This window comes from Theropithecus gelada, chromosome 11 (assembly GCF_003255815.1).
Source record: "Theropithecus gelada isolate Dixy chromosome 11, Tgel_1.0, whole genome shotgun sequence".
Taxonomy (NCBI): Eukaryota; Metazoa; Chordata; class Mammalia; order Primates; family Cercopithecidae; genus Theropithecus; species Theropithecus gelada.
In genome coordinates, this window is record NC_037679.1 from 26,272,268 (window position 1) to 26,296,792 (window position 24,525).

Sequence of the window (24,525 nt, forward strand, 5' to 3'; positions counted from 1 at the left end):
TCAGCCCCTCTCTTGCACTCTCTCTTTGCTATTTCATGGCACTCATGTTGAGGCTTTGTTTTCACTTCATACCGAGCACCTTGGTTCATTCAGGTTCCCTGGGGCTCTGACCATGCACCATCATAATATCTACTGAGAATCTCCACCAAACTTTCACACAGAAACCAAATGACATCCTGATGAGAAAAGAATGGACTACAGATGGCCTGAAACAATCTGTTCTTGAAGTCTTTTGAGGATTGCCAAGGTAAACGGTGTCCTAATTGAAAGTTCTCCGGCTGCAAATCAACTCCATATTCTTTAGATCCATCAGAAACAGGAAAACATTGAAATCAAGGGAATAACCCCCTACAACATATCTCGCTGCCAACACTTCCCTTACCACCCTATTTTCTCCAGGATGTTATCTGACACATGTAGAGTGTTTGTGGGTTTTTTGTTTTTAGATGGAATTTCGCTTTTGTTGCCCAGGCTGGAGTGCAATGGTGCAATCTGGCTCACTACAACCTCTGCCTCCCAGGTTTAAGTGATTCTCCTGCCTCAGCCTCCTGAGTGGCTGGGATTACAGGTGGGCGCCACCATGCCCAGCTAATTTTTTATATTTTTAAGTAGAGATGGGGTTTCACCATGTTGGCCAAGCTGATCTCGAACTCCTGACCTCAGGTGATCCACCCGCCTTGGCCTCCCAAAGTACTAGGATTACAGGCATGAGCCACCACGCCTGGCCTGTTTCTGGCTTTGTCTTTGCCTATGACAAGTTCTTTCTGGTTTAGCTGATAGTATTTCCCCCAAATTCAGAATACATAAGAAATCACTGGGAATTTACATCTGATTACCATATATTCATCCTCTCATATTACAAGGCTCAAAGTTACAAGGAGAAATAGTATGTGATTGCGATGTTGGTGTTTCATTAATATTTTCTTAAAGTTGTTTTCTGAGGAAGTAGCCAGAATAATAATTCTCTCAAATTCAAAAAACTGTTGGCACAATTTGAAGTCAGTCATCATTTCTAACCAACGTATACTCTTTTTGCTGCCAAGATAGCTTGACAATTTTAATATCTGCATGATGGCCTATATGATAATCCCAGCAGCATTCTGGGAATAAGATCTTAGAGGGTACGTTGAGGAAAAAATACTTGTTTAGGTGGCTTTCATCATGCCACTCTGCTTCAATGTCATTTGTCCTGGAGGATTCCCTTAAAGCACTCCTGGGTGATGTTGAGAACTTGAATGGGTGTTCCACCAAAAATGGCTGCGTGATAATAAAAATCCCCCTGGCCGAATGGAATGTATGCCACCAACTCCTTCCGTCTCTCATAAGTATTCTCCTCAGGATGTTTCCCCTACCACCAGGCCTGTAGCTGAGCCACCGAGTGGCCCAGGGTCTCCACCCCAAAATTGTCTTCGAACACCTGGTCCACATCCATGCAGAAAAGGAAGTCAACTTCCTGTTGGATGTGGGCCAACATGTACTCCCTGATGGTCTTCATGCCCATCATGTTGATGACTTGCTACCTCTTCTCAGGCTTGATCTCAAACACTCTGAAGAAACACAGAGGACCCAGCTCTATCAACGGCATCCTGGAGATATTATCGGCCATGATGTAAAATATGACTTTGTGGCTGACCATAAAGTACCCATCAGCAGATGTTATGAACTCCTTCAAGTAATACTCTACATATCTTCCAACAGCAAAAACCGTCAAACCCACAGTAATTTTCTGTTTGGCATAAGAATTTTCTGGGATGTTCTAAGTGCCTTCCCACATAACCGGCGCATTCCAACTGGTCACGGTCAGCACCTCTGGGCGATTGTATGGATTAAACCAGTCCCATAGCTGAAGCTCTTTTTTTGTCATCTTCTTTTCTTTGTTCTTTCTCTTTTTCTTCGCCTATGTCTTCTTCTTCCCCTGCTTGAGGATTGTGGGTCCCATTGTTGGAGCAGCTTGGAAACCACCGGCCCTTCCGACCGCCGCTGTCAACAACTTCTGGGTGTTTTAAGTGATACATCCACAAGAGAGAGCCTTCTTGGGTGTTGATTTCCAAACCACAACAATCACAGTTGAGACAACCAGCATGGGAGGAATTACATTTCCTTTGACATTCACTATTTTCTCTTTATCATCTTTCAGCCCAGAGTAAAGGGCAAAACAACAAAGTTCTACTGAGCTCCCTTCTGCAGAAGGAAGGATTCAAGGAAGGGAAGATGCCGTGTTCCAACTCTTGACTGGCAGAACCCGGGCGCCGCCAAAGGCCGGCGTGTGGCGAGGGACCATAAGCAAGACTGTGCCTCCCTCCCCACCCAGGTGGCCCCTTAGCCGTGTCCGCCCCAGCCCGGCAAGGCATGCCGCGGAAACGCATCGGCTTTGACATTCAACTCAGAATTTTATTTCAGAAATTACCAACTAGTTGAATAAATATAGCTCTATTATTCCCTTTAACTCATTTACAACAAATGTAGAAATTGAGCACAGGCCACATGTACTTGGCAGAAGGCTGTTTTAAAAATGAACATCAAACTTATTTTCTGCCAAGACTCTCCTCCCCATCATCCATCCACTCAGCATTAGGTTCAGAAAAAACTACCTACAGAACAGTGGTTTTCAAATTATGTTTCATGGTCATGGTATTCTCATTTCTTGAGATTATACAGGTACAACTTTAAATTCTATGCTCAAATGTGTCAAGCAGCTGCATACTACATATTCCTCTTACACGCTGCCATATTAAATGTTCTGTGGGTCAGGCGCTGTGGCTGTAATCCCAGCACTTTGGGAGGCCGAGGCGGGTTGATCGTTTGAGATCGGCCTGGCCAACATGGTGAAACCCCTTTTCTACTAAAAATACAAAAATTAGCCAGGTGAGGGGGCGCACCTGTAATCCCAGCTACACAGGAGGCTGAGACAGGGAAATCACTTGAACCTGGGAGGTGAAGGTTGCAGTGAGCTGAGATTGCACCACTGCACACTCCAGCCTGGGTGACAGAGTAAGACTATGTCTCAAAAAAAAAAAAAGAAAGAAAAAAGTTCGGAGACATGGTACTATTAAGAAAACTGTTTCCTGCACTTTTTCTCTTAACCACAACCCTCCTCAGCAACAACACCCCCCTTCCCCAGCCAACACATAACCCAAGACCCAAAGAGTATTTGCTTCTACTATCAATGGAACTAGTGTTCCTAGGGTTCACAACTTGGGAAATCCTACAGCAGAGCTTCCTTGTAATAATAGGGTGGAAGAATGGAAAGCCATATAAAGCCCTGGAGGGTGTTTCTTCCCCTAAGAATTTTGATGTTTTCTTTATTTCACGCCATATCAGAATTGCTTTAGTGAAAATTTAGAGGGTTTTAATTCCATTTGCTTTTATTTCACATTCCTAGTCTCTAGTAGGAGTGACCTTTATCCAGTTACTTACCCTCTTTGTGCCTCTCATACTTAAAATGTGAAAAACACCAATCTCATAGGGCTGTTCTGAGGATTGAGTTAATACAATGCCTGACTCATAAATAAGTGCTCGGCAGGGCATGGTGGCTCACTCCTGTAATCCCAGCACTTTGGAAGGCTTAGGTGGGCAGATCACCTGAGGTCAGGAATTCAAGACTAGCCTGGCCAACATGGTGAAATCCTGCCGTCTCTATTAGAAATAAAAAAAAATTAGCCAGGTGTGGTGGCAGGCACCTGCAATCCCAGCTACTTGGGAGGCTGAGGCATGAGAATTACTTGAAGATGGGAGGCAGAGGTTGCAGTGAGCGGAGATTGTGCCACTGAACTCCAGCCTGGGCAACAGAGTGAGACTCCCTCTCAAGGAAGAAAAAAAAAAAATGCTCATAAAGGCCGGCGCAGTGGCTCACGCCTGTAATCCCAGAACTTTGGGAGGCTGAGGTGGGTGGATCACTGAGGTCAGGAGTTCATGACCAGCCTGGACAACATAGCGAATCCCTGTCTCTACCAAACATACAAAAATTAGCCGGGCGTGCTGGCGCATGCCTGAAAACCCAGATACTCTCGAGGCTGTGGCAGGAAGAATCGCTCGAACCCAGGAAGCAGAGATTGCAGTGAGCCGAGATTGCGCCATTGCACTCCAGCCTGGGCTACAGAGCAAGACTCTGTCTCAAAAAACTAAATAAATTTTAAAAATGCTCATAATTATAACAATTATTATTATATACAAGACCTTCTGTCTTTGAAGGACTCAAAACTTTAGTAGAAGCAATTTCTACATTAGAACAGTGACAGAAAGGTCAGAAAGAAAAGCTTAGGGACAAATGAAGGCCACCAACTACCAAAACATTTGGACTTTATTCTGTAATAGTCAGTCACTGAATGTTTTCAGTAAGTAAGCAGTACTGTAAAAACAATGTTTTGGACAGCTCTGAAGTGGTTGTGTAGAATGACTTGGGAATAGGGACAAATAAAAGATTAAAATAATGTGACGATAGCTAATGTTTATGCTTTTCTGGACCTTCGTTAAGTATGTAAGACATATTAGTTATAAATATTATTATGTTCTAGGAAATGTGCTAGGCACCTTATATAGGATATTTTATTTAACTCTTTTTTTTTTTTTTTGAGACGGAGTTTCGCTCTTGCTGCCCAGGCTGGAGTGCAATGGCACAATCTTGGCTTACTGCAACCTCGGCCTCCCGGGTTCAAGAGATGCTCCTTGCCTTAGCCTCCCAAGTAGCTGGGATTACAGGTGCCTGCCACGATGCCCAACTAATTTTTGTATTTTTAGTAGAGACAGTTTCACCACATTTGGCTGGGCTGGGCGTGGTGGCTCATGCCTGTAATCCCAGCACTTTGTGAAGCCGAGGCGGGTGGATCACCTGAGGTTAGGAATTATTTAACTCTTAAAACAACCCTGAGGTAATATCCTGATCATCATTTACCCATGAAGAAACTGAAGCTGAGAAAGATGAACATGAATTGCCTATGACACCAAGTAAGTGGCTGTAAACACGATGTATATTTAAGGAATCTGACTTCAAATATTATAGTTCAGCTGGAAATTCAAAAGTGAAAGAATTTACACACAGAAAAAGACAAACCATGATTTGCTTTCTGAGTGGACACAGGCTAAAGGAAAGTATTATTGATAATACCAAATGACTGAGGCCTTGAGGTCCACACATACAAAAAAAAGACCTGCTTCTTTGTGTGTGTGTGTGTGTGTGTGTGTGTGTTTTACATTAAATATGATGGAAAGGCTATTCAGAGCAAAAGGCAATTAATTGTGGCTGAAGCACTAAGGACAGTGCTTCATCACTTGATGAAAGATATATTAATCATGGCAGATGGGTAAAATAAAGAATATGGCATTACTGGGGAGAAAAAATATATTACATATATATTTATTATTATTATCATTTTAAAGACGTTGTCTCACTCTGTTGCCCAGGCTGGAGTGCGGTGGCACGATCTCGGCTCACTGCAACCTCTGCTTCCTGGGTTCAAGCAATTTTTCAGCCTCAGCTTCCTGAGTAGCTGGGACTACAGGCATGCGCCACCATGCCCAGTTAATTTTTGTATTTTTAGTAGAGATGGGGTTTCACCATATTGGCCAGGTTGGTCTCGAACTCCTGACCTCCTGATCTGCCCGCCTCGGCCTCCCAAAATGGTGGGGTTACAGGCATGAGCCACCACACCCGGCCTTTGTATTACATACATTTAAGTAAAAGGACACATGAGAGCAGATCAGAGGTATGTGTGAAATTTAGACACACATTATGAGGCTAAATCAAGTTTCATCTGTTTCATTAACTGCTATTGCCTGACTTTGAAGTACTCAGTAATAGTTGATGAATATAGAAAACAATGGTAAAGGTCAGGTAGATTTGATCAGATTTGAGGTATGTGCTAGTAGAGAGGTATTTCAAGGTTTGTTGTTGTTTTTAACAGGAGTGTCAAGTGAGATTGATTTTTCATCTCTTCACCAGGCTCTCTGTTCTTTTAGAAAGGCCTGTCAGCTGGCTCCACCCCTAACACTTTCAGGGATGTTGACCCCTACCTGGCAAAATTTGTGTTTAAAATCCCAAATATTAAGCAGATGAAAAACTTGGATAGTAAATACTTCGATAACTCCACGGATTTGTCTGTCTGACGGAACAATACACAGCTGCAGGTCTATCAAGGCTACAAAAGCTAACTACAGAGATAGTCTTTTAGCTACTTTGAAAACAGTAGGGCCTGACTACAGTCATCTGTCGCATACCCATTAGTCTTACTAAGGTCCTGTTGGCGTCAGAGAGGTGGCTCTACGATGAAGGAGTGTTGTCTGGCCAGAGAAGTGGGGAGGCTCAGCTGCCTTGAGAGGTGCAAGGAGTAGCGCTAGGAAGTCGCTGCTAGGCCTCTGGCAAGAACACCAACTGACCCGCAATGCGCCTGGCCAAACTGCGCAGCTTGCTCTACAAATAAATACCGCATAACAGAAAAACCCTGTATTGGAGAAAATAAGAATCCGCGGCAGAAACGGCGTGCGCGGCGATTCAAAGGTTTTTATCTAGCACTGCTCCCCTTCAGACTACATATCCCAGCATTCAGTCCTTCCGGGGGGGGCCAATGAGTAAGCTACAAGTTCCCGCAGCCAATCACATTATTAGCCAGTGTATCACCCGACTGAATTCTGGGATTTGTGGTTTTCACGTGGCAACATTACCCCATGGTGGTTAAGGCAATGCAGGCCACGCGTCTGATCCCAAACGAAAGCTCCCTGTTATAATTCTTATGTTGGTTCCGCAAGCTAACTCCTTAATTGTCGTTACTCCTAGGCTTTCTCTTTCTCAAAGCTCGTAATCTTTTTCTCTTAATGTCATTAAATAATCAAATTATTTTCAGATTACGGCCCACTTGCTCCACTCGTCTCCTGTCCTTTAACCGTTGCTTTAAAGTCTCGCGAGAACAGCCCCTTTTTTGTCGTTGTCATGCCTCTAAAAGGCGGGTCACGCGAAAACTGACATAGCCTTCAGCCAACCGAATTGTCTTTTAACTCTCGTCTTCATAGCGTGCGCGGGGAGGCCTCCGTGAACTCTGACCTTAGTTTTCCGTAGCGTCCCGCGTCTGCCGACCCCGCCCCCGGAGCGAGGGAGGCGGGCTTTGGCCTTTTGCCCTAGGGAGCGAGTGCGGAGCGAGTGGGAGCGAGACGGCCCTGAGTGGAAGTGTCTGGCTTCCCGTCCCGCCGCCCATGAGCTCGTTCTCCAGCGAACAGCGCCGTCGTTAGGCTGGCCCTGTAGCCTCGGCTTACCACGGGACAGGCCCACGCCTCGCCGGGGAGGGGGCAGCCCGTCGAGGCGCCTCCCTAGTCAGCGTCGGCGTCGCGCTGCGACCCTGGAAGCGGGAGCCGCCGCGAGCGAGAGGAGGAGCTCCAGTGGCGGCGGCGGCAGCGGGCAGCAGCTCCAGCAGCGCCAGCGGGCGGGATCGAGGCCGTCAACATGGCGAGCGCCTCGTACCACATTTCCAATTTGCTGGAAAAAATGACATCCAGCGACAAGGACTTTAGGTGAGGCCGAGATCCAACCCTCACCCCACCTCGGGGTTCTCGCTGCCGCGGCCCTGGCCGTCACGCAGGCCTTGCCCCACCCCTTCGGCCGTAGCCGGTAGCTTCGCTACCCCGAGGTCTCCAGCGCACCGGTCCGCTGGCCTCCCGATCCCTCCCGAGCCCCTTTCCTCTCCCCTCTTGCAACCCCACCCCCCCATTCTTTCTCCTAGGCAGTTGTCCGCCGCAATCTCTAGGCCCCGTTTGCGTCTCTAAGTGCCCCCACATCCTTCCCTGCCCCACTGGGAGGCGATTCTCGCGTCTCAGGTAGCGCGAAGGGGCGAAACCACCCACCATTGTGGAGAAGGGAGTTGCTCTAGGCCGGGAGACCGGGCGCCTGGCCTACTCTCTTGCCATCCTGCGTCGCTAGGCCGCCCTGCTCGCTGGGGCCCAAGCTGCTGCCCACTCGGGGACCCGGCGGCCTTCTCTCTGCCCGCAGGTGCGCGTGGGCCTTGCTGCATTCGGGTGGAATGGTGAACTTTTGAGCTCTTGGCTGATATATACTTCTTTTTTTGGATTATTTCTTTTCGTGAAGGTGGGAAGAAGGGGGAGGGGAGCCAGGATGGAGGAAACTTCGCTCGTAGGGTTTTCCCGCCAGCATCACTGTCAGTTCCCCTTGTCAGGTAAAACCCGCTTAGGAACTCGGGGTTTCAGTCTCATGTCCTCATATCGAAAATCACTGCCAAAGGGATGGATTGCTGGATCTTGATCATAGCAGACGGATCTTCTTCAAAAGGAAGAGATGTTTAATACGGAGCTTGTGAATATGAAGCTTTATTACAGCAGTTCTGTTCAGGAGATCTGTACTGTTGGTTCCAAATTGTTGTAATATGCGTAGTCAGGATTTGTTATATTTTTACAGGTTATCTTTGTTTTTTGTTTTTTTTTACTTGCACGCTACGGTGATTGTTGCATTCTTTCCCGCCTCCCATCGCTTCACAAATAAGTTCTCAATCTTAAAAAAAAAAAAAAAAAGGTTGCTTATTTCCTTATGCCTGTTTTGTTCTCTAATGCTTTAGTGGTTGTAATTTGGGTGCATTTTAAAGGAAAGAACAAATAGTCGTCAACTAAAATTGTGACTAAAGAGCTTGTTTGCTTGTTTCGTATGAACAATATGTGTTAACACCTGAAAATGTGTCCAAACCGTGTGGACTGGGAAGAACGTTTAGGGTTTGTGAAAGGAGAGAGCCGTGAAAAAGTAGTAATTGTGTTTCTGATTAAATTGATGTACTGGCTTATTAAAATAGTCAATGACCACAAAACCATATATTACTTAAAAAAATATTTCTACTTAGGCAGCTTTTAAGTGTTGTATTTAAAGCTTAAAAATCAGTTTGCTAATGGTAAAAATTTTAGTATTGTAACTTTTTTGAGGTGACATAAGTTTGTTTTGTGTATTTTAGATTTGTGTAGTTCTAGCGCCAAAATTAAGAATCTTGGGGGAAATAAAAGTTTTGTGTTGTTTAACGGATTGGAATGCCTTTTGATTTTGGGGGCTTTGCTTGCTTTCAATTCAAGTAATGGATAAGGTGTGTCGTGTGATTTCCTCCCCATTGCTGTCAGTTTGGCTCATCTGTAAAGGTAGTACATTTTATTCTGATTGTGGTCAATTTCAGTCTGAAGATAGCACTTTGTAATAATACAATTTTGTTCAGCTAGTCAGACTTCTGTATGGGTATAAGTTTAGAAAGGCTAAATAAATTATGTGGTGATACCATACATGTGATTATTTTTGAGATGGAGTCTCGCTCTGTTGCCCACGCTGGAGTGCAGTGGCATGATCTCCGCTCACTGCAAGCTCCGCCTCCCGGGTTCACGCCATTCTTCTGCCTCAGCCTCCCGAGTAGCTGGGACTACAGGCGTCCACCACACCGGGCTAATTTTTTGTATTTTTAGCAGAGATGGGACTTCACCGTGTTAGCCAGAATGGTCTTGATCTCCTGACCTTGTGATCCACCCGCCTCGGCCTCCCTAAGTGCTAGGATTACAGGCGTGAGCCACCACGCCCAGCCTAAAGCTTGCTTTCTTAAATTTCCTGTGAAAGAAAGATAACATATACATATCAAGGTTTTTTTTTTTTTTAAACAAAGTTAAATGAAAGAATAATGCTCTGATACTAAATGACAGTCACTGCTGAATTTGATAAAGATTATGAATTTTGGTTGTACTGAATCAAAACATTGCCTGGAGGATTAGTGTAATATTGGTATACCCCTAATAGTTGGTGAATGCTAGGTAGGATATGTTTAGGACCAGTATGTGATTTCCAGTAATTTGACATCATTAAGATATTTTTATTAACTGTCTTCTAAAAAACATTTTTATAATGCGCTGTAGCCATCTGGTTAATAGGTCTTTGGAACTAAAGCACTTTATATGTTCAGTTTAAACAGACATTTAATAATTAGAGTTTGGAGTCAAGAATTTTGAAATTTTTCCTGCATATTTTTAGTATAGGTATTTATTTTAATTTGTTCTTTTTTTAAAAATGATGCTTTGTTCTCATTAGAAGTTTATTTATTTTGGCTGAAATACCAAGAATTGTGGCTACATATTTTAAAATACCTAGCACTAGAAGGATCTTGAGGGCAAGGTTAATTAACATTATGAAATGACCAACATTTGCAAAGCACTCTGCCTGAACTAAGGACAAGAGAAGAAAACAGTGCTCCAACATGAAGAGCAAATTTTATTCTCCTCATGGTAGAATCCAAAGAGAATTTGACCTAATCACAAGATCTGGGTTCTAATCATGTGTGATTCTTTGTTATGAACTGTAAGATCTTGTGCAAGCTACTTAATTTGAGATTACATTTTCACTTCTGAGAGTCGTGGACATGACTAATTACAAAAGGTTGCTTATAGGTATAAAATTTCAGGTCTATGTAGATAATTATATAGTCCATTAATACAGAGAAGGTACAGGAATGAATGCAGGCTTAAAACTTTGGAAATGTCAGCATTTTAAAAGAATCTTTTTGTAGGACTTAATCGGCTCAATTTATTGAAAAATTGTATAATATTTGTTTTGTGTTTTAGTATTGTGCATTATTTAAAAATGGGATATTAAGACTTAGGAGAAATGGGGAAGCATTAGGATGAGAAATGCCGATGTTAGGAACTCTGATGCCATATGCAGAGTTGTTGTTGTTGTTGTTGTTGTTGTTTTTTTGAGACGGAGGCAGAGTGTTTGTCGCCAGACCTGGAGTGCAGTGGCGCCATCTCAGCTCACTCCAACCTCCGCCTCCCAGGTTCAAGCGACTCCCCTGCCTCAGCCTCCCAAGTAACTGGGATTTACAGGCACCCACCACCACGCCTGGCTAATTTTTTGTATTTTAGTCGAGATGGGGTTTCACCATGTTGGCCAAGATGGTCTCGATCTTCTGACCTTGTGATCCGCCTGCCTTGGCCTCCCAAAGTGCTAGGATTACAGGCAAGAGCCACCGTGCCCGCCCATGCAGGTTTTTTTTTTTTTTTTTAAACCCTTAAAAAAAAAAAAAAAAAGAAGACTAGGAGCTCTTTTATAAAAAAAGGAGGAGGCATTTGTGTGTCTTAATTACTAGGATATTGCCTGTTACATACTAGCCTCGGTTTAGTGAAAAGTTATTAATGAATGCTGATTCAAATAAAACCTTCAGAAGAAAAATGAAGAAACATTCCTTGGGACAGTACCTTAGAACAGTGCTTCTCATCACTTCCTCCCTAAAAAAAAAACACTTCTGGAGTGTACTGAGACTTTTATACCAGGGTATATAGTTATTTTAAGGACCTCTAGGGATGCATGTTCTATAAAGGAATAAAGAGTAAACGTTATAATTTAACCAATAGATAGGGGATTCGGTAGATACCAGAGCGAAAGCTTTAATGTGGATGAACCATGTGACACTCCATTTGTGAATATTAATATTAAATATTCGGTGGGTTGAGGTAATTAAGTTTTCTTTTTCTTTTTTTTTTTAGAGATAGGGTCTCGCTCTGTCACCCACACTGGAGTGCAGTGAGTGGCACCATCTCAGCTCACTACAGCCTCAACCTCCTGGGCTCAAGCAATCTTCCCACCTCAGCCCCCAGAGTAGCTGGGACTACAGGTGTGCACCACCACACTCGGCTAATTTTTTTTTTATAGAGACAGGCGTCACCATGTTTCCCAGGCTGGTCTCAGTTCCGGCAGTCTGCCCACCTTGGCCTCCCAAAGTGCTGGGATTACAGGCTTGAGCCACTGTGCCCAGCCAGTTCTTTTATTTTCATATGCTTCAACCACCAGTTGATTTAAAATATTCCAAAGACTCAGAACTAAAGAAAATATCATTGTCTTTCTATGTATAATAGTTAATATAAATGCTTACTGTGAGCTTGATTTTTATTTATCCTTACAACTTTAGTAAAAGAGGATAACAACAATCTCATTTACAGTTGAAGAAACTGAGATTTGGAGAGATGAAGTACTTGTTTAAGGTCAGTTAGATAGTAGGTCTGGGATTTATAGGATCTCTTTACCCCCAAAGCATGAACTCTTAACTACCCAGCTATGTCACTTCTCCAGGGTTTAGACTAGGAGATATTAAGATTCAAGCCTTAAATTTCATTTCCCTCTAAAATTAGGGTTATAAAATATTTCATGCTAGAAGATACTTTTAATAATTCCTGAGAAGAACTACAAAAAGTTTAAGATCTAGTGCTTACTTTCCCTAAATCTACATGCTTGTTGAATAGTTAAGACACTATTATAAAAAGATGAATAACCCGGGGCCGTATGTAATTGTCAGGCATTAAGTGGCAGAGAACATTAAAGAAAGAAGATTCCTGTCCATGGAGAGATCTAAGCCAGGTGTTGAAAATGAAACTCTAGGTAGAAAGAGAAAATGTAAAGCACACGATATAAAATTTCACTGGGGAAGAGGAAATAGATAACTGACTGTAGCTGGATGGATATTGTCCGCAGAACTGCTTAAGAATAGGGACCTTGTCTCACTAAACGGAATCCTTCGCTTTGTCTGGCTCTGGGCCATGTGGGTTCTCAGTAGGTGCTTGTTTAAGTAGAATTGGATTTTAGTTCGATTATATGGGATTTTAGGAACCTTCAGGAAACCATTGTAAAGTCAACTAAACTTTGTTTAAATACCACCTGATAGAATCTTCCTAAAATAATTCACTACATATAGAATGCAAGTTTTTCCCTATTTGATAAAGGTTTATATTACCAGATTTATTTATTTAAGTGTTTTGGATATTGGACGATATTTTCTTTTGGAAACTGTTTAAAATGCTTATTTAAAAAATCTCAAACCTTTTAAGGAATCATAGGTTTTCAGAGCTGGAAGGAACCTTACAGATCCTATCATATAGCTAAAAGTACGGTGTGGGCATTTACAATAACATAACAGCAAACAGTGAAATTATCTTAAGTACTTGTGCTTGAAGAAAAGCAGGCTTAATTAGAAGAAATAGATATGCAGAGATTAAGAAGGTGATTTCTGGGCACTTTTAAAATACTTAGCAGATTGATGGCAGTAACTTTCTTGATTTTACTTAGATGTTTTTATCTTGATATATACTGTACTAACTGGTTATCAGCAGTGGTTAGGGCTCACCAGTGAGAAAGAGGAAGAAGGTACCTCACAGATAAAACTGGGAAGAAAGATTAATAAAAATTAGATTTCTTTACATGAACAATATCAAGACTATTCCAATTTAGGCCTTGTGCGGTGGCTCATGCCTATAATTCTAGCACTCTGGGAGGCCAAGGCAGGCAGATCATCTGAGGTCAGGAGTTCATGACCAGCCTGGACAACATGGTGAAACCCCGTCTCTACTAAAAATACAAAAATTTGCCGAGCATGGTGGTGCACACCTGTTACTCACGAGGCTGAGGCAGAATCGCTTGAACCCGGGAGGCGGAGGTCTCCGTGAGCCAAGATTGCAGCACTGTACTCTGGCCTGGGCGACAGGGGGACTCTGTCTCAAAAAACAAAACAAAACAAAACAAAACTATTCCAATTAAATTCATAGCACTCTAAGGAATAACTGAGGAAAAATGATATAGCAGTGGTGTATGTGCAGGATCTCTGAAAGGTAATTGGTGTACTGAGTGATAAAATTGACCATATCAACTAGATTTCTGGTTGGAAACAAGAGTAAAATTGTGTTTATGTATGATGGGAGAGGCTGTGGTGAGAGTTATTGTGAGTGCAAGGTATCTATCCATCTAGTGCATACCTAGATCTAGCGTAAGTTCCAGACTTACGTGTTCCTCATCATTATGTTTGCAGAGTAGAGTTCCTTATGTTGGTGCCCTCAAAATACTTGTTGAATAAAGGAATGAGATGGCACTGCCTGCAGGTCGTATCAACCTGGAAATTCCATTGAAGTCTGAAATGTAACCATTTATCTTTTTCTTTTCCCATCTTAACGCCTTCTTTATCCTTATTTTGGCCTGTTAAATTACCATCCACTGAAAGTCACAAGCAGAAAACCTTTGATACCACTCTTCTGCTGTCTGTCTTCTTTGGTCTCCTGATGAATATTTCTCAAATTAATCTTGCTGTCTCAGGCCTCTTCCTAACCCATTGTGTTCCCTCTGGCCATTAGAATTTTCTTTCTATATACTGCAGCTGATCATTGTCTCCCTCACTGATTTCCTTTGACTACAAGATAAACTCCAGATTTCTTAGCTGTTGCCCATCTGAATTCGTAGAGACTGCTCTCCTAAAATCCCTAACAGTCTCCCTAGTCTCCTAATGTAACTCATTTAGCGGATATTTTCTTTGCTCATCTATTTGGTATATATATATTTTTTAACCACTTTTTCCTTCTTGTAATTCTGTTTTATGGGCATCCTGACACAAGTTGGGTTTTTTGTCTGTAATAATCAGGGAGAACACACACTTCAGGGTATCAAAGGATTTTAGAAGGAACCTATTCATTTGGGTAATCTGGGAAAGAGTCTAAGGAAGTGAAGCTTTGCTTTAGATTGAATGTTGTCAGAAAGAGAGGTCAATTCTATGATTTGGCCTTTTAATAAATTTTATAGGGAGGGCTGACCTAAGCAGGGGGAAAGCTGTAATTGGTAAAGAAGTACCAGTCACTCATTTAACTGGAGAGGGGAATGTTTGGTATTTTGTGTTGCTCGGTGACCTTGTCCAAAATGGATGTTCTGTGAGATTGTTTATATCCAAGGAAACAATATGCTTTAGCTGTTAAGCATCAGATCAGTTGGTAGTAACACTGAGGTTTAGGTATGAGTCTCAGATAAGTTTCTGGAATGTGGAGGCTGCTGTTTTTTTCTTTATCAGCGCCCACTTTTGGCCAAGGGCAGACAGAGTTGGGCTGCAGGACATTAATTTTTTATTTTCACATCTTCACTATGGCAGAGATTTTGTTGTTTAAGATCAGAGGAATATCCTTTCCATGTAGTTTGCAGTTTAACCAAAGGTAATCCTTTTTTCTATTGTAAGATGAGCAGTTTATTCATCTGATGTGATGGTGGCTGCAGGGTAACATTAAGAGTCTGGACAAGGATACATCAGCTGACTGCAATACCCAGTCTTGTGGTTTTCGTTTTACTTCTTTCCTCCTAGCTCATCCTTACCATCCCTACGTCTAATCCGTTTTGAAGAACTATTAATTTTAGTTTGTAAAATTCAAACCAACTATTCTCAGTATTTGTAATATGTTTTGTAACATTATCACAAACACTGAGTTAGCAAGTACTGAACCATTGCTTCTGAGGGAATTATGGAATTAGTTTCTATGAGTCCTGAGTCACATTATTTTAATCAGTTGATGAGTTTGTAACCTTGTTTTACGAGTGTTCCTTTTAAAGATGTGTTAATATATATTGCTGATTCGTTAACATTGAATTCACAGCCAGTAAAGAAGCTTATCTAACACATATGTTTTTTTCAGAAGGCACATTATAGCCTTCTTGCACTTAGGAGTGGTTGACAGCATTTTAGCACTGTGCTTGGAGGCCATATTAAACAACAAGAGCACCAACAAAAAGCACAAACATGTGAAAAACATGGGCTGAAACAGGCCAAGAAGAAGATGCTTGTTTACAGCATGAGAGCTAGAGCTAGAAGGCAGAGTGTTATTTTGTCCCACCACAGCTGGGAATGTATGTGTTGCATTACTCAAATTTTTCACCATTTGACACTCATCATCATCATCTGCAAATGACTGTGAAATAGGAAGCATTAATTTTGGCTTTACAAATAAATGTTAATAAGTAGGTGAATTTGCAAATATGGAACCTGGGAATAATGAGAATCAACTGTATGTCATTTTTTTTCCATCTTCATTGATTGCCATAACCCTAACTCAGGCTATCATAATTTCTCACTTAGTCATTTTCCTAACTAGTCTCCATTGGTATGGCCAAATGAAGATTGGTTCTCTCCAAAGTATGGTCCACAGTATAGCTGGAGTACTGTTTCTGAAATGTAAATCTGATCGTTGCATTTATTCCCCATCTATAACCCAGCTGTTTTTCAGTAGCTTCCCATTGCTCTTAGAATAAAGGCTAAAATCCTGATATGGTCTACAAATTCTTTAACTTTCTGGCCCTTGCTTACCTGGCACAAATTTTCCCTTGCTTCACCATAATTCTGCCCACTCTTTATTTTTAAGATAGAGTGTCACTCTGTTGCTCAGGCTGGGGTGCCGTGGCGTGATCTTGACTCACTGCAACCTTCACCTCCTGGGTTCAAGTGACTGCCTCCCAGGTTCAAGCATTTCCCCTGCCTCAGCCTCCCAAATAGCTGGGATTACAGGCATGTACCACCACGCCTGGCTCATTTTGTATTTTTGGTAGAGATGGGATTTCACCATGTTGACCAGGCTGGTCTCGAAATCCTGACCTCAAGTGATCCACCTGCCTAGGTCTCCCAAAGTGCTGGGATTACAGATGTGAGCCACTATGCCCAACCCCTACTCTTTAGATCAATCTTTCCTGACACAACCCCCAATTCAGTCTAGGTCATGTTACTTTGTTTATACGATAGTGTTTTCTTGTTTTGAGATGAGTCTCACTCTGTCACCCAGGCTGGAGTGCGGTGGTGCAATCTCAGCTCACTGCAACCTCTGTCTCTCAGGTTCAAGTGATTCTCCTGCATTAGCCTCCCAAGTAGCTGGGATTACAGGCGTGCACCACCACACCCAGCTAATTTTTGTAATTTTAGTAGAGACGGGATTTCACTATGTTGGCCAGGCTGGTCTCGAACTCCTGACCTCAGGAGATCTGCCTGCCTCGGCATCCCAAAGTGCTGGCATTACAGGCGTGAGCCACTGGCACCCAGCCCCGTAGTATTTTCTTGATAACACTTTCCTTCATAGCATTTATCTTAGTTCTTAGTTCTACAGGTGCTTACTCATATATGCAATTTAAAAAGTTAACATACCTCTTACTAGACTGTGATATAAGCTCCAAGACAGCAAGAATTGTGTGTGCTTTAGTTAGCCCTTCTGTCAGCAACAACTAGAACAGTACCAGATATGTAGTAGCTTCTTATTACATAGCGTATGAGTATATAACACCCTTCCCATCTTGACCTCAGCCTATATTCCCATCATCTTCCTATTAGGTTTCTGTGCTCCACATACTGAACTGTTTCCTTAGGCCTTTACTCTGAGGTGCTCTGTCCTTCCCCACCACCAAAAAAAAAAAAAAAAAAAAGTAATTTAAATCCCAAACCAATTTTTCCCACACAAACCCTCATTCATCCTTTGAGATCCTACCTAACAGTCAACTCTTTGGTGTGATAATTTCTGTATGCTCTTGAGTAGTGTTTTATAAAATGTATTGAGATTTGTGCCCTTAGCACCACACCTAAAAGAGTAAATGCTGAAGAGACATGGACATGCCATGGACAGCTTTTAAACTGGTCAACTTCCTTAATAAGATTAATAATGTAAATTTTTAATATCACATTTACAGAAGGAATAAATTATTCCCAGAACTTTGTGATTTCAGGGTCACCATTTAAAAGTAACTCTTTGTGGCCGGGCGCGGTGACTCACGCCTGTAATCCCAGCACTTTGGGAGGCCGAGGCGGTGGATCACGAGGTCAAGAGATATCCTGGCTAACATGGTGAAACCCCGTCTCTACTAAAAATACAAAGAATTAGCTGGGCGTGGTGGCGGGCACCTGTAGTCCCAGCTACTTGGGAGGCTGAGGCAGGAGAATCACTTGAGCTCGGGAGGCGGAGGTTGCAGTGAGCCGAGATCGCGCCACTGCACTCAAGCCTGGCGACAGAGTGAGACTCCATCTCAAAAAAAAAAAAAAAAAAAAAAACTCTTGGTATTATAATAATCTACTTTTTCTGCTTTTTAAAAATATCTATTGCTAATTTTGACAGTGCTCATTTTAACTTTTTAAAGTATTTAACCATTAATCATAGATTTTTGAAAATCAGTAGGCTTCTTTATTACAATATAAGCTTCTTGATGTTAGGGGGGCCAAAGTGTATTCACCTTTTATCTGTCCTTATTTCTTAGTCCAGGGTTTCTTACATAATAGACAGTGAATAAATAAACAATAAGTAAAGAATGAATTTGTGCCGGTAGAACCATACCGGACCAAAAAACAACTTTTTACTTGGAATTATGTTTTTGTGCTTAAATTGATGATCATTGTTTTCTCTGGAAGCAGATAACTGGCATTGCAGTGGTTCTTAGAGGTAATAACTATTATGATTATTTAATGGATTTTATTTAAGTAAAATGGTTAAGGTGTTTTCAGTGCTTTGTGTGCAGGAGTGCCTGCATTAATGTGTTATGCAGTTTTTTCGCTTTCCGGAATATTAATGAAAATCATGTCGTTTTAATTTTGTTTTGTCACATTATAAAATGGGTGAGGGGCTTCCAGTTAGGAGAGCTGTGTCCATTTTTTAAAAGTACATGCTTAATTGATCTTATATTGCGCCAGTGTAAATATAAGCTTTTTAAAAAATAAGCAGTTTTACAGAACGTGGTAAGAATTAAACTATTAGGTTGGTGCAAAAGTAATTGTGGTTTTTGTCATAATACATACTTGCATGTAGTGTAAAACTTTGTCAGATCAGCATTAAGCGAACATACTAGTTATTGGAGTTATCCTTAAAATTACCTTAATGTAATGCATTTCTAAATTATTAAGTTGTTTTGCCAGCTTTTATCACATAGTTTATTACCCCTGTTGCGGACTGTCTCCATAGCTGTTTATCAGTTCGGCTCCAATAGTTGTTTTTTTATTTAAACGTGGATTTTGACATTTCTCTGTAGTGTACAAAATAATATATTTTTACTAAAACTGAATCTGGTTCAAATAAAAGAAAAGAATGCTAACTAGTTATCTTAGTTGGATTGCTTCCATAAGTGGAGGGGAGCCAAGAATTATGGGACAAGTTCATTTGGCTTTTAAGGAGGTCTTAGGGCTTTATTTAAATGTGATTATCTCATATTCTGAGAAATCACTTTTAAAACAATGAATTGTTTGGTAAGGCATGTGGAGAAGAAAATCTGAGACTGTGTTTATACCTTATTGTACCTGAGACTCTATTTATCTTGTCCACTATTCACTCCTTTCATTTAAAGCGAGATTAGATGATTAATCACTCTGGGTTTTTGCCAGGCTGTTCCTTCCTTGGGCAGTGGTTCTTAAGGAGAGGGGAGGTGGGAGATGTCAGGGGGAGCTACTTTCTAGAATCACCTCTTCACTATTTTGAAAATAAGCCTGGTGGCTGGGCACGGTGGCTCATGCTTGTAATCCTAGCACTGTGGGAGGCCGAGGCAGGTGGATTACCTGTGGTCAGAAGTTCGAGACCAGCCTGGGCAACATGATGAAACCCTGTCTCTACTAAAAATACAAAAATTAGCCGGTTTGGTGACAGGCGCCTGTAATCTCAGCTACTTGAGAGGCTGAGGCAGGAAAATAGCTTGAACCTGGGAGGCAGAGGTTGCTGTCAGCTGAGATCCTGCCATTGCACCCCAGCCTGGGTGACAGAGCAAGACTCCCTCTACAAAAAAAAAATGAAAAAAAAAATAGGCCTATACCTAGTGATGGGTATTTTGGAAAATTTCCGGTAATATGTGACCACCCCCCGCAATGCAACATACTTGTTTTGAAAGTGTTTTTAATGTTTGGAAGGTGTTCTTAATGTTTGTGGTTAAGGACTTCCTAGATAGAATTCAAATCCCATGTAAAGAAAAAGTAAAGAGGAACTTTTCTTACCTAAAAGCAGTGATGCAGTTAATTTGAATGAAAGAGTGCTCACTGTAGAGTCCTGTTAGTCAGTTTGAGGTTAAGACTGACCCGGGGAAAATAATTTTGGATAATGGTACCTCATATAAAAGCATATCAGTACTTAAAAACTCTCTCACCCTCTCTCTGGATGCAATAAATTTTAAGTACATTATTGCTCTTTTTCTTGGTAGCTTTTAGATTAAATTTATGATGACTTTTTTAAAAAAGTGAATGAGTTTTATAATAAAAGATGTTCCTGTTGAGTGAATGGTATAGCACTGGATTTGAAAAATCATTATCTTTTCAAATTAATGCTCTAAAATTTTGAAATTAACAAATTTTTTTTTGATAGGTTTATGGCTACAAATGATTTGATGACGGAACTGCAGAAAGATTCCATCAAGTTGGATGATGATAGTGAAAGGAAAGTAGTGAAAATGATTTTGAAGTTACTGGAAGATAAAAATGGAGAGGTACAGAATTTAGCTGTCAAATGGTAAGTTGTTTTTTACTGGTTGAGTCTTTCTTCCTGCTCCCCCAACCCTGTTTTTAAAAACTCCATGATAAGTAGTAAATTATCTTAGCCTTGTACTATCTCTTTCTAGTGTTTGTGTTTAGAATTCTTAGGTGACTAATGTTTAGTGTTTGTATATGGTATATATAGTATATTTCCTTACAGCATATAAGTTACTAAATGGTATTTTCTTTTAATTGTTAGGAAGTACATGTAGGGTACTCCAAAAACAATGATTCTCTCATTTGTTTGACTATAGCCTACATTTTTAGCTGAGTTAAAGCCCTACTTGCTTCTGTATATCTCTGTATTCCAGTGGGGATGAAATGAAAATGAAATGATTAAGGAAAATTAAAAACTAATAATAACAACATTCTTTTTTTTTTAAGGCAGGGTCTCACCCTGTCTCCCAGGTAAGAGTGCAGTGGTGTGATGACAGCTCACTGCAGCCTTGACCTCCTGAGCTAAAATCCTCCTGCCTCATTTTTTAAAATTTTCTTGTAGTGTGGCCCAGGCTGGTCTCGAACTCCTGGACTCAAGCGATCCTCCCACCTTGGCCTCCCAAAGTGCTGGGATTATAGGCATGAGCCACCATGCCCAGCCAAAAAACTAATAATAATAAAATTCTTAATGAAGAATAGCAGCAGTTAAACCATAGTTAAAACAACACTGATGATACAATATGTATATTTTATCATCATCAGTTGATGCAATATACATATGATACAATAGTTACAGAGAGTCTTTTCTAAGAATTACGGAGATTCTGATTGTGTGTACAATGCAGTGGGGGCTTCTTGCTATGCATGACGTTGGCAGTTTGGTTTCTTATTTTTGGTAGGGTAAATAATTTGATTTCTGAATAAATTCCATTAACATACTGATTTAGTTTATGAATGTCAACTTTTAGAAATCCTTAATTTACATATTTATTAGTATAACTTTTAGCCTCATAAAAATTATGGAATTATGTCTTTTTTTTACATCATTATTTTTGGTATCGATTTAAATAAAGCATTATTCCACTGTTACTTCTTTTTAAAGGATTTTAAATTTCTTTTAGCCTAAACTTTTACATATCCCTTGTAAGAGTAAATAAAAATATGAGAACTAATTAGCATAAAATTTCCAGACATGCAATACAAATTTCTTTAACTTGGGACATTTGCAAGCTTAAAATAAAATGGGTCTTTCAAAAAATGGTGTTGTATGGGAGTGGTGGCACACACCTGTAATTCCAGCACTTTGGGAGGCCGAGGCAAGTGGATCACCTGAGGTCAGGAGTTCGAGACCAGCCTGGGCAACATGTAGAAACCCTATCTCTACTAAAATACAAAAATTAGCCAGGCATGGTGGCGCACGCCTGTAATCCCTGCTACTTGGGAGGCTGAGGCAGAATCGCTTGAACCTGTAAGGTGGAGGTTGCAGGGAGCCAAGATTGTGCCACTGCATGCCAGCATGGGCGACAGAGCAAGACTGTGTCTCAAAAAAAAAAAAGGTGTTGTAGAATAATACAGATGAGTCAGTAATTTCACTTTAATTCTTTATCTTTTAATATTTTTTTGCCATGTGCCTAGTAAACAAAATTAAGCTTTGTTCAAAATATATCCTGAATATTTCTCAACCTTTTAAAAAAATAAGTCTTTAAAAAAGTAGTCTTTGTCCCAAATTGAGAGTTGGGAGGTATGTCACTTTAGTATGTATCTTAGTTCTTAGTCACTTGAGTATGTATCTTTACTCATTAGGAACCTGAGTTTCTTGATCTTTTGTTGATATTTTACATTTATAATTAGAGGAGTTGGGGAGAAATAACGTATATTCAAGAAAATAAAGGAATTAGGATATAAATAGAGTAGAAGATAAAATGATAATTAGTAAATAGTCTAAGAGCTGGGTCTTGGAGGATGGAAAATCCCAATTATTATTAAGCAGCCATATCAAAAAATTGGAAAAATTGAACAAAAACTTTCAATTTTTGGAAAAATTGAACAAAGAATTCATCACCCAAAAGAAAGATCCAGAAATATTTCACAGCGTCTTTAAAACCTCAAAAAAACAGATAATTCCAGTACAGAGAGTTGTAGTACTATTTCAGAACATAGGGTAAGTATGAAAACCTTCCAGACTTTTATTTAAATTACATACTGATAACAGATCCTGACTAATGATAATACTTTAAAAAAAAAAAGAAAGAAAATTATAGACTAGCTTCATTTAAATGTTCAAAATAAAATATAGCAGTGTATTATTAGTAACATACTGTGACTAAGATTTTAAGGGGCAGTTCAGTATTATATGCTTTATTAATAGTTATTTCATAATGTTAATAGGTCAAAGGGAGAAAAAAACTGGCTAGTTGTCAAGACACTGGTAAGAGTCAACACTGACTCTTGATTAAAACAAAACAGGCCGGGCGTGGTGGCTCACGCCTGTAATCCCAGCACTTTGGGAGGCCGAGGCAGGCGGATCACGAGGTCAAGAGATCGAGACCATCCTGGCTAACACGGTGAAACCCCGTCTCTACTAAAAATACAAAAATTAGCCGGGTGTGGTGGCGGGCGCCTGTAGTCCCAGCTGCTTGGGAGGCTGAGGCAGGAGAACAGCGTGAACCCGGGAGGCAGAGCTTGCAGTGAGCCGAGATCGTGCCACCGCACTCCAGCCTGGGCAACAAAGCGAGACTCCATCTCAAAAAAAAAAAAAAAGCACTTAGTTTACTTCGTATAATTAGAGAGGTGAAGAACTTTCAAAAACTAGCATCATACCTGATTTGTCATTAGAGTGAAGAATAGGTTGAAAATGTATTATCCCACTTGACAGAATTCATCATCTGTTCCAGGTAGAACATGTAACAACATAGGAATTGATAGGTCCTTCTTTAACATTAAAAGTGTACACATGCATGTACACACACACACACACACACACACACACACACAGACTTTCTTCAGCCCACGCACATTCAGTGCCCTACGAACATACACACAGTTATTTCAGCCCAAAAGTTATAAAATACCAGATAGATTCACCCTAAAGTCAGGGACAAGGCAAATATGTGTATCTCTCTGCCGTTTCTTTTGAGGGTATTAACCACTTTTAAGACAGAGGGTTGGGAAGAAAATTAGAGGCATAAGAATTGAAAAGTGTATGTGGGAAAAACAAGTCAGTTAAGAAAAATTGAATTTATAAAAAGAATTCAGTGAGGTAGGATGTAAAATTTATAAAATTAGTAGCTTTTATATAAGCTTTTGATAACTAGCTTTTCATGTGGGCAATTAGAAGATAATAGAAATGAATACCCATTTATTATAGCAACAGAAAGACAAAATAAATAGGAATAAATGTAACAAGAAATGTTACAATGGTGACTTGGATTGCAGTGTTGTGTGGTATAAGGTAAGATTACAGTTTTCTGTTGTTCCAAATTTATGAGAGAAACATTTTAAAATACTTTAAGATACAAAAATGTACTTGAACAAGCAGAGAGAAATCTCATGTCCTTGGATGGGATAACTTCACATCATAAAGTTTTTGGTTCTCTTCAGGTTACTTTTATGCTAAATTAATTATAAAAATCATTAATTTTTTTTCCAGAAACTAGACAAACTGACTGAAATATATTAGAGTTGAGAGTGAGCATGTGCTGAAGATAGTCAAGAAAACTCTGAACAGGAAGAACAATTGCTGAAGGTAGAGAGGTGTTGGTTAGCCCTATAAAAATTTTTTTTTTTTTTTTTTTGAAACGGAGTCTCGCTCTGTCCCCCAGGCTGGAGTGCAGTGGCGCGATCTTGGCTCACTGCAAGCTCTGTCTCCCGGGTTCACGCCATTCTCCTGCCTCAGCGTCCGGACTAGCTGGGGCTACAGGTGCCCGCCACAGTGCCTGGTTAATTTTTTATATGTTTAGTAGAGACGGCGTTTCACTGTGGTCTCGATCTCCTGACCTTGTGATCCGCCCGCCTCGGCCTCCCAAAGTGCTGGGATTACAGGCGTGAGCCACCGCGCCCGGCCAGCCCTATAAATATTATGTCTCTATAATCAAAGCAGTGAGGTAGTGGGGCATTACTAGACCAGTGATGTAAAATAGGATGTAAATATGTTATGAAGGTGGCGTCACTGGGAAAAAGATGGACCTTTTTCAAATGACTGGATAATCATTTGACAAAATTGTATAATTTTATCATACAACATATCCAATCACGGTCACCATTATTCAGATTTTATTTACCATAAATTAGTTTTGCCTGTTACAAAACTTCATAT

General features: G+C 40.7%; 1 protein-coding gene and 1 pseudogene across 4 annotated transcripts in view; one reads left to right on the forward strand and one right to left on the reverse strand.

The window, feature by feature from the left end:
* Window positions 1-999: 999 nt before the first annotated feature.
* On the reverse strand, window positions 1,000-6,924 carry LOC112634268 (annotated as a pseudogene).
* Window positions 6,925-7,021: 97 nt separating this feature from the next.
* CAND1 (cullin associated and neddylation dissociated 1) overlaps window positions 7,022-24,525 on the forward strand; it is a 46,241-nt gene continuing 28,737 nt past the window's right edge. The window contains exons 1-3 of one of the 4 annotated variants that reach the window (XM_025401431.1): window positions 7,022-7,497; window positions 11,494-11,621; window positions 20,107-20,250. In XM_025401431.1, the coding sequence (XP_025257216.1) occupies window positions 20,111-20,250 (140 nt within the window). In that variant the 5' untranslated portion in view covers window positions 7,022-7,497; window positions 11,494-11,621; window positions 20,107-20,110. The remainder of the gene's footprint in view (window positions 7,498-11,493; window positions 11,622-20,106; window positions 20,251-24,525) is intronic. The other 3 variants (XM_025401432.1, XM_025401430.1, XM_025401434.1) reach the window with 3 other exon arrangements.